We start from the raw sequence: 11,042 nt of genomic DNA on the forward strand, positions 1-11,042 counted from the left end.
TCAAGAACGCTAAAAATGTCCTATACTTGTGACATATAAAGCTTCTCCAAGTTTTAAAGTTATAATTTTTTTGAAGTTGAAAGCAGCTAGTGGCTGTTTTGAAAGCTAACAAATGAAAGCTGATGAATTTCATTAAAAAATTGTAAAAATAGAGACAAAAATTCTCAACAATTAAAGTTAATTCAATAGTCAAGAGATTATAAAATTAAATGAAAACACCGGTATTTCAATCAAAATATGCAGAGTATCATGAAGAAAAATAGAATAAATTGAAAAACAATCAAAACATCATTTGACTCTAAAGGATTTACTTGTAAATGCCCATGACTTGGAATAGTGTGCATTATCATCCACTGATGATCCAATAATTCATTATCATAATTATATAAGTGAATTGAAAGCAAGTCTACATAATACTTCAATAATAATGGAGGAACAAAGATATGGCTACTGTGTATATAATTGCCCTGAGTTGTAAACGTCTATTATTCACGGTTCTGTAACTTAACAATTATGTTTAGGAACTTTTGTATGGTATCAAAATCAGTAACAAGTTTTCAAAAATGGTTTCTTCCATCCACTAGACTTCCTCTCTCTCTTTCTAATGTTCCGATCACAAGGAAAATGAAAATAGAGTTCCCGAAAATAAAGACAATCCAGACAGTTCAACAGCTTCTAACTTACATCAGAGAGAAAACAACGGTACCTGCCTACTCTTTCCTAACTTCTGTACTTTAATCCTGTTTAAAGCAAAATTTCTTCTTTTCAATTGAAAAATTATTACTAATCTTATGCTAAAATAAAAACTGAATTAAGATGATCATAAAATTAAAGCATAAAAAGTGATAAATATTGAAATAATAATATACTATTCATTAAATTACAACTTACATGGAATGAATTCAGGAAAGATTTACGTGTACGTGAATATTATTATGAGATCCAATATTGGAGTAAATTACGTAGAAGAATAATATGTAGATGAAATTGAGAATGTGTCTCCTATATCACTAGTAAATGAATATAATGGTACATAATTTGAACAAAAATATATGGAATAGAAATAAAGACTTGTGAATCAAAAACTTGAATGGAAACTTATAATAATTGTAGTCTTAAGCTTGGTTTACACCAAAGTTATTAACAAAATGTTAATAACTTAATCCTCATAGATTCTATTTGATTGAACAGAACTTGACATGTTCATCATGTGTATGATAAGATTATGTTCAATCTAATAGTCTAGAATCTATAAGAACTAAGTTATTAACATTTTGTTAATAACTTTGGTGCAAACGCAGCTAAACACTTCTTATGAATCTCTTGGAAAAACTCAAAACTCACAGAAACTGAAAAAGGTTTCTGGGAAGAGTTCAAAATTAGCACTAGAGAATAAATGGGTCGAAGGGAGGCATGAATTATTACAATACAATAGTATTGAATAGTTCAATCAAAACACCGAAATTAGAATCAACAAAAGTTGAAAATTGGTAGGATAATCAATGAAAGGTTCTAGAAATAACATTGGAGAAAGCGAACTGAATGAGACAACTGTTTATTACTGATAACAGGCAGATAATATCATTCGGAACAGTACCTTTGGTTGATAAGGACTTTCAATTTCGAATCGTCATCTACCGTAGTTATTTCATTATAATCATCTAGTTATAGTAATCGAGAGATAAATTTGGCTGAATACAATCTATGTGATTGTGAAGAGAGTCATAATGATGATGAAGATTGAAACCGGGAAATGATTATATAATAATTAATCAATTAGCATGTTATAGAACTAGTTGAGATCCTTCCATTCTTGTAATCTACTTCATAAATGGGATGAATTAATGTGAATAAAAACTGGGAGTAACCGTCAATGATTATGGCAACTAATTTATCAAATATAATAAACGAAAAATAACTGCAAAATTTATTGTATTTTTTATAAGATGGAACACTTTTGGCTACATTATACATTAAGGAATGATATTCATAATAATTCGATAAAAAAAGTCGAATCTATCGATTGGCTTCAGATACAACTGATCACAAAAAACAAAATAGAATAAATGAAAATAAAATAAAATAAATAAATAGAACAATATAAATCGCGTGTATAAAATAAAATAATACAGTTCACGAAATCTACTTTACAATTGACTACTGTCAAATGCTTTACAAATCTGGAAACTGCCATTTAAATGCGACTGTTTCAGTTATAAAATTCGTGATAATAAGAAATATGAATCGCTCAGTTCGATCTATACTCAATTGTCAAAATTAGTACTCATCAAAATTGATGCGAAAACGATTGCATGAGGAATTAGATGATTTGTATCACAGATACACATTTATGTTAATAAAAAATAATTATTATATTTAAAACAAATTGTCAATACTTTCTCCTGTAATGGAAAGCAGGGACATCAATCTTGAACCGTACTCACTAATAAAATAAAACATGCTCATTAATAATGAGCCGGGAGTCGGTTGAGGGATTGTTGAAACCGGGAAAAATTCGCCAATTATGAGTTTGCCTTCTAAATCAAGACGGGGTGGTGATTCAATCAATTATTGATAGGTTATAATAAGGAATTTCTTGTAATCTACGGTGTGGCAAAAAACCTTGCTAAACTGATAAAATTAAACTATTTGGGAAAATCTAAACTACAGAATATATTATATGGATCACTTATGGACTTGATTGGAAAATTGAACTATATTTATCACCGATTAGACTTACATGATGATAATAAAATAAAAAAACATTCCTCTTCACGGTTTGACAGAAAACTGTACCAAACTGAAGAAAGATTGTTTAAAGTATAATGTATCACAAATACATATTAAAATTTAACTAAAAAAAGGGTAATTCACAACTATCAAAGTATAATTATAACTATAATTAAAAAAGGTAAATTCTGAACTAATAGTATCAAACTAAATGTTAAGAAAATTCCAAAATAAAATGTATCAAAAATAGACATTAAAATTAAACTAAAAAACAGAAATTCTACAACTATCAAAGTTGTATATAATATAAAAGGTAATTCAGAGGTCTAATTTCTCTTCCAATATCAAAGTAGTGTATCATTAAAATAGTAATCTCTGAACTTGACTGTCTGGATTCTGGATTATCTTCTTACGACCGGTACATAGGAGAGAGAGAGAGAGAAAGCTAAGATGGTAAACAAGTAACTAAAAACAGCACACTACATTACCATCTGCATAACTGCCATGGGCGCCGCGGTGGGTTGAGCAGCCACTCCAAGTTTCCCGCTCTGCTCCAGCTTCATCCTGAGCTGCTTGCGGACCTGGGCCTGGTGCGGCGACTGATTGGGGGCGGCACGCCGTCGCTTGTGCGTCTCGCAGTGCTTCAGCATGTGATCTTTCCTGATGAATCCTTTGCCGCACTGCTCACATGTGAACGGTTTGTCTCCTGTGTGAAGACACATGTGACGTCTGAGATCCGTCTTGTGGTTGAACTGCTTTGGACACATCTCGCATTTGTAGGGCTTGTCGCCGGCGTGTTTGCTGAGGTGCACCTGACGTTCGGTCTCCGCCACAAACCGTTTGCCACACCGCTCACATTTGTAAGGCTTATTTCCCGCGTGGAAACTCTTGTTATGCTGTGTCAAGTAGCAAACTTTATTAAAAAACTTGTCACAGTCCTCGCACCGGTACAATTTCTCCTCTTTACGAATTTCTTGATGTCTCACTGGAGGACTTGATTCGATTGTACTGGACACCTGCGAATTATCCTCACTATTCTCAGTTGCTACACTCTCATCATTCATCATCATCATCTCGTACAAGGATGCATTGTCCACCTCGCTCTTGATTTCCTCCTCACTCTTCATGATCACACGAGGAGTTTCCTCTCCACTGAAAATCGTTGATGGTGAACTCTGTGCTGTAGCAAATTTCACACGCGAAGCAGAATCTCCACCACTAAAAATCTGTGAGGAAAACTTCAAACGTGAAGTTACATCTTGTTCAGCATTGAACATGGTTGGAGACGATTGTGTGGGAAACTTTAGACGTGAAGTGGCAGTATCCTCCTCATTGAAAATTGTTGGAGAGGTTTGTGTTGAAAACTTCATCCCAGAGTCAAAAATCGTCGGTGAGGTCTGCTGAGTGGACGTCGGGAACTCGGTGGACGGAGACGACGTTTCTTCCCCGATTTCCTCCTCTTCAATCTTTATAGCGGGTCGCTGTTGAGTGTAGAAGATGTTGTCGTCAAAGACGGCGTCAAAATAGGGCCCCCCCACGTGGTTGGAGCTGCTGACAACTGCAGGCAGCGACACAAAAGTGGTTGACAAACTGTTGCGAGAAGCTGGGGAGCGGTCTCGCGTTGTCGGTGTCTGTCGTGGTCAGCAGTTGTCGGTAGATGTCGACGAGGTTACTACCAGAAGTGTTGTTGCTGGTGATAACCGGCTGTCCGATGGTAGAAACGTGGGGGGGCTGGAAGTTTGGGTTCGGCTGAGGGGGGCTCGTGAAGGTGGGGCTGGTATGCAACGAACCCTGGGGGGAAAAAGGCGGCGGCGGCGGGGGAAAAAGGCCCCCCGGGGGCGGACTGGAGATAGCCGCCTGCTGCTGCTGAGTCAGCAACAGATCGTGGTGAGTGTAGGGCGTGGTGTGTAAAAGCAGGCCCCCCGTTACTTCCGAGGAGCCTGCCATCAAGTTTGGGGGACTCGGTAAAAAATGGTTGAAGTGGTTCAAGTGATGCTGAGACGATGGTATCGGTTGTAGTGGAGGCGGTGGTGGCGGAGGCGGCTGCGGGGGTGGCTCCTCGACCGGCTGCGGTGACGTCGGCTCCGGGGGTGGACTACTCTGGCTCTGATTAAACCCTCCTCCACTACTCTCCTTCTGGGGATGATGATGTACACTGATCGGCATAGACGCGGGGTCGGGTACACCACTGGATTTCACCGCGTTTTTGTGCAAGGTTGTATTGTAATGTCTCTTCAAATGTCCCGAACTAGTGAACCACTTATTACACGCCGAACAGTTGTAGGTTTTCGGACGACGCGCCTCGTTCGACTTCCAGGAGCCTCCATTGCCCGTCGACTTTGTCTTCCCTCCTCCTCCTCCACCATTTCCTTGTTGAGGAGTAGAAGCTGCTGGTGGCAGTTGGGTACTACTGATCTGATTGTTCACCTGCTGTTGTTGAAGATGTTGTTGTTGTTGTTCATAAGGGTGATAAGCACTGTTGTTGTCACCTCGATGCCTCGTGATTGGGTCAGGCTCAGGTGGAGTTAGAGTTGTTGTTGACACTGCTCCCCCATAACAATCAGGCGACGCTAAACCGCCACTCTGTTGATGGAACCGATGTTGTTCCTTGTTGTTGTCGTTGACCCAGGACATCAACGCTGACACTGACCTATCCTGCTCGATGTTGGCCTGAGGACGCTGAGGCGGCTGGTAGACATGAACCTTGTGGGAATCCAAATCCAGAATCTCAGCTTGCGATGGTTCCGCTTTGATTTGGAACATGTTGTGGTGTTGTTGTTGTTGATCCAACACGTGGTTGTTGTGAGCCACAGCGTTGTGCTCCATCAATTGCACAGTAGACTCACAGATAAACCCGCACTTGTCACACTGTTGTGGTGATGATGAGGAAACTAACCCATTCCGGTGTTGTTGTTGATCGGGTGAGGGTGCCGGATGATACTGCTGGTAAGGGTGGTAGCGGAAGTTGTTAGAGTTGTGATGATGCGGCGAGGGTGAAGATGAAGAGTTGGGGGTTGGGGTACGGGTGATGAGCGGGAACCCCGTACCTGTCCCCAAGATGAACCCTGGATCTTCGGTTGATTGTTGAGGTGCTACGAGGTAGTTCTGTTGGTAGTAGCGGTTGTCCGAACTGTCCGGTGTGGGAACTGGAGGTGCCCTGTTGTTCTTCTTCTGTTGTTGCACATGGTTGTTGTTGGACTCCTCACCTGACTGCTGTTGTTGCGCCCACTTGCTGAGCAGGTTCTCCTTGTGGTAGTGGAGATGCACATCGAGGGACTTTCCGCTGTCGAAGACAAGGCCGCAGTCCTTGCAGTGGTGAGCGGGAGGTGGATCGGCCATCGTTATCTGCTGCTGATAGAACTACACATGACGTTCGTCACAACACTACGCACAGTAAACTCACGAACTTCGCTCAGATGTTGTCGGCTCGACGGTCGACTAAAGACTGGCCACTGGTCGTCTTGGCTGCGTGGTTCTCCGCTGGTCTTACCCCCACCACTGCCGCTCGCCACCACTCTTGCCAACCACCCCACCTGATCTTTCCCTCCACCTTCCAACGATCAACTTGAAATTCATCCCTCACCCCTCCAACCGAAGCGGCAATCAACTCGCTATGCTTCTCTCACCCTCCTTTATCCCGAAAGAAGTTGGAAGCTTGATCTTGAAGCGCTCATAAGTTTTCAAGTGAAATGAAAGTATCCTTGACCGTGAAATACTTTCCAAGTTTCGTAAATACAGTCCTGATATGATAATAATATTACTGTATTATTAATGAAGTAAAGAATTTTCACTGGAAATGAATAGGTGGTTAGCAAATAGAGAGAAGAAACTTGTTCTTGAAGCGCTCATAAGTTTTCAAGTGAAATGAAAGTATCCTTGACCGTGAAATACTTTCCAAGTTTCGTAAATACAGTCCTGATATGATAATAATATTACTGTATTATTAATGAAGTAAAGAACTTTCACTGGAAATGAATAGGTGGTTAGCAAATAGAGAGAAGAAACTTGATCTTGAATAGATCTTGAAGCACTCATAAGTTTTCAAGTGAAATGAAAGTATCCTTGACCGTGAAATACTTTCCAAGTTTCGTAAATACAGTCCTGAAATAATAATAATATTACTGTATTATTAATGAAGTAAAGTGTTTTCACTGGAAATGAAGAGGTGGTTAGCAAATAGAAAGAAGAAACTTGATCTTGAAGCACTCATAAGTTTTCAAGTGAAATGAAAGTATCCTTGACCGTGAAATACTTTTCAAGTTTCGTAAATATAGTCCTAAAATAATGATCATATTAGTGTATTATTAATGAAGTGAAGAGCTTTCACTGGAAATGAAGAGGTGGTTAGCAAATAAAAAGAATTTACAGAAATGAAGCGATTTTGCTTAACGACTTCCACTTTTCAGTTTAGACTTTTCATTCATTGAACTCTCTTCATTGAGACTCTCTTCAATCGTGATTGAAATAAGTATAGACATTTGTCGACTTCCACTTTTCAGTTTAGACTTTCTAGTTCTAAGACTAATAAAAATAATGATGATAGTAATATTACAAAGATAGTACCCTCTTGATCATTGTAATCATGATTGAAATAAGTATTGAAATTTGTAGTTTTTTCTTGCTGCTTGAATACTCGTGATTATGAACGCAAAAGTTATCCAGTACACTTTTTGATTTTATCAAATCACAACTTTTTTCAACTCATTTTACATTCGAGAATGGCTCTAATGAGTTGAGGCTAGTTGTGATTTGATAAAATAAAAAGGGTACTTGAAACTTCCATTGTATTTCATTGATAATTATTATTTTGTAACTCCATTACAGAGAAAAGTGTATACTTGTGACTATGTTATGAAATTCTCATTAACCAGTGAAAAAAGTTGGAAGATTAGTATTCTGATTAGATAATTATTATTTAACGAAAATCCTAAATAAATGCTGTAAATCACCCCGAAGACTTCTGCTACTGCAGACAGCTCCATCTAGCTGTTAACCCTGTTGTCAATGTCTGCAGTAGCAGAAGTCTTCGGGGTGATTTACAGCATTTATTTAGGATTTTCGTTAAATAATAATTATATATATTAATTAGCATTTGAAAAAATGCATTCTCTATTCAATTCCATCTGATTCTGATTAGAATTGAAGATTTGATGTTTTGATTAATATGATTAGTGATCATGAGTTTTGATTAGTATTCAATACTCATCAACAAGTAAAATGAGTTGAGAAATAGATATTCTCTTTAGTGTCACAGAAGTTGGTTTACTATTCAAAAAATCAAAATTCATTTACTGCCATAGAGAAATTACAATGTGTATAGGCCACGTCATGAGAAAAATAACATATATAATTATACCACATAAAAACAACAAGGAATCATCACATTAACGTCTTAGAAATTCTCCATATTGAAGGCAAAATATTCATCATTAGTATAAAAACAGTTTCTTATTAGAAAATCCTTAATTTTAAGTTTATATTCACTCACTATTGTAAGGTTCACGTTATAATGGCAGTGTGTGATTTGCAATGGTGTTGCTATCCTTGTCTATCGTCCAACAAAGCAGATGACGCTATCTCTTCCACACATTGCGATGTTGCCACATCGTTTATCAACAATGAAGAAATTCAACTAATTGATAAAATATTTAATCTCAATCATGAAAATTTATTATTACATATTTAAGAGTATATTTTATTGACAAATAAAATATGATTAACTATTTTCAACAATAATGAACAGTTAAATTTATCAGATATACCAGTATCAGGTGATTGGGTGGCAAGGCTGAGATTTGGCAACCCTTTTCTCCTATCTTCCTTCACTACCATTATAACGTAGGCTTCACCATAGTAAGCTTTTTTTAAGTAACGGTAACAATTATTTATAAAACCTAATTGCACAAGCCCTAAAACTACAGTAATATGACTAGATTTGTATCGACAATATTGAACCCTTTTGATCAATCGTATGGTCACATACATTTTAATGTCTCATTTGATTCAGCTAATTGCTCAAACTAGAATTCCAGATCTGATTTTTCGGAGAAAAATACCCTTAGTATCTATATTCATACATTACGGTGCTGTACAATATAAGAATACCTGTGTAATTCATATATATTCGTAAGTTGAATAACTTCAAAACTCCAACATCCAAACTTCTAAAGTTTGTTGAATTGTTGAAATAAGAGTATATTCAAATAAAAAAAAAATGGTAATAAATGAGAGATTGCATTAATTCGATGCTAATTGATATGGAAGGCTGTGCAAAGGTTAAAAATAAACTTTCTACTCGTGATATTTTACAAAGTTTTTCGATTTGTATATCATCAAGCTATCAAAATGAAAAAGTTTTCTCAGAAAACATTTTTTTTCTGATCATTACTTTTTGAGATATGAGCGCCTAATGTTTAAATTTTTGGGACATAACATTCAAAATTCGGTAAGAGATAAATCCATGAGATTCAGAGGATAGATTCTTCTTGGTATTGTTGATCTAGTAAAACTAAAATTTTCGGAAAATATCAAATTTTAAGATAGTTATTCAATTTACTAAAAATAACTCTTAGTTGAGTTATTTTTGGTAAATTGAATAACTTTTACAAAATTGATTTTTTCAGGAAATTTTTGTTTTACTTGATCAACAATACCATGAAGAATTCATCCTTCAAATCTCATGGATTTTTATCCTACCGAATTTGAAATGTTCTGTCCCAAAAATTCAAAATCCAGGCGCCCATATCTCAAAAAGTAATGATCGGAAAAAAATGTTTTCCTGAGAAAACTTTTTCATTTTGATAGCTTGATGAAATACAAAACGAAAAACTTTGAAAAATATCACGAGTAGAAAGTTTATTTTCAGCCTTTGCACAGCCTTAAACTAAAATCGACAAATAATTGTGAATTTCAACCTGTTTTTCAATCGAAAAAGACCTTCCATTCTAAAAACTGCAATCCATTACATTTTAAAATAAGACAATGTATTGTAGTATAAAGTATTTATGTACCAGACAATGCATATCAAGAATCCAATTGTATTGTGCAAACATTATTTTCTCAAGGAACTCAAAGATTTATTTCCCCCTATGTTTAGAGTCTAAATTCGTGTATGAAACAATGAAGAAATAGTCTTTTCAAATTTTCAAAACCAATCGCCAATGAATGATGAGGACAAGCTAGGGACCAGATAGGGACTTATTATTCCCTTTCCAGTATTGTTCTTACTTCCCTTTCTTCTCCATTCTTCAGACACGAAACAGAGAGGAGAAGAAGAAAAAGAAGAAAAGGGAGAAAACAACATTTTGTAAGAAACAGACGATCAAGAGTGCCGCCAAAGAGTCAAAACATACCGAAAACTAGAAAAGGACCTGAAACGTTTTTCAAGAATAGTGTTGAAGCCATTCATCAATAGAAAAGGCCGTGTTTATTATTTATAGCGCCATAAAGCATTTTAGAAAGTTGGACTCTATCTTGTTTCTATGGAATAACAGCCCCTGTGTTGTTCCTGCTAATGCTTTTGTACTATTGTACCAGTTCTCTATTAGAAACTGAGCTGTAGATAATTGAAGATAAACTTTGAAACTTCAAACTGAAGACCAAAACTTTAAATTTAAAAAAAACCTTAACAGGATGTTGATTATTCATTTACTTTATACTGTACTAGCCGTCAGGCTCGCTTCGCTCGCCATATCCGTCTCGCCAGGGGGCTCCGTCCCCTGGACCCGGACAGGATCGTCCAAGAATAAGATCAGCAGGCTCGCTTCGCTCGCCTGCATTTTTCATTTGAGCATTTTTATCATATGTTAGGACAATCCAGTCGGGGGTCTAGACTAAACGTCTGGCTAAACGGATATGGCGAGCGAAGCGAGCCTGACGGCTAGTAATATAATATTCCCAGGGATAGCTCTGATTGAAGTAGTAGTGCCCAATCAATTTTTCCGCGATAAATGCATTTCAATCTTCAACTTGGTGCCAACCTAACAAAGTCAACTCAACTTAATGCCAACCTGACAAAATTATTAATTTAGTTGTCAGTTAAAAACTGTTTCGAAGAGGTACTCTATCTAGATTGTAGTTCTATAGTAACATATGATATGGACATTTCAATTATAATTAAGAGATTGGGAGAAGAAGAATATACATGCTAAAAGACGAACTTTAAACCCTTAAAAACAACCCTTAGGGTTAAAATATTGCCAAAGGATTTCTTAGTGCGCCTCTAAAGGGCAAACTGAACATACCTACCAAATTTGAACGTTTTTGGTCCGGTAGATTTTTAGTTCTGCGAGTGAGTGAGTCAGTCAGTCAGT

The 11,042-nt window shown here is 36.8% G+C and overlaps 1 protein-coding gene across 1 annotated transcript; it reads right to left on the reverse strand.

Annotated features, from left to right (window-relative positions):
• Positions 1 to 400: 400 nt before the first annotated feature.
• On the reverse strand, positions 401 to 6,196 carry LOC111057634. Its single transcript, XM_022345079.2, is given in 2 exon segments — positions 401 to 4,251; positions 4,253 to 6,196. Coding segments are annotated over 2 exon segments (2,859 nt in total). The 5' UTR covers positions 6,070 to 6,196; the 3' UTR covers positions 401 to 3,209.
• Positions 6,197 to 11,042: the final 4,846 nt, after the last annotated feature.

Source organism: Nilaparvata lugens, chromosome 3, assembly GCF_014356525.2.
Source record: "Nilaparvata lugens isolate BPH chromosome 3, ASM1435652v1, whole genome shotgun sequence".
In the NCBI taxonomy this organism is placed as follows: domain Eukaryota; kingdom Metazoa; phylum Arthropoda; class Insecta; order Hemiptera; family Delphacidae; genus Nilaparvata; species Nilaparvata lugens.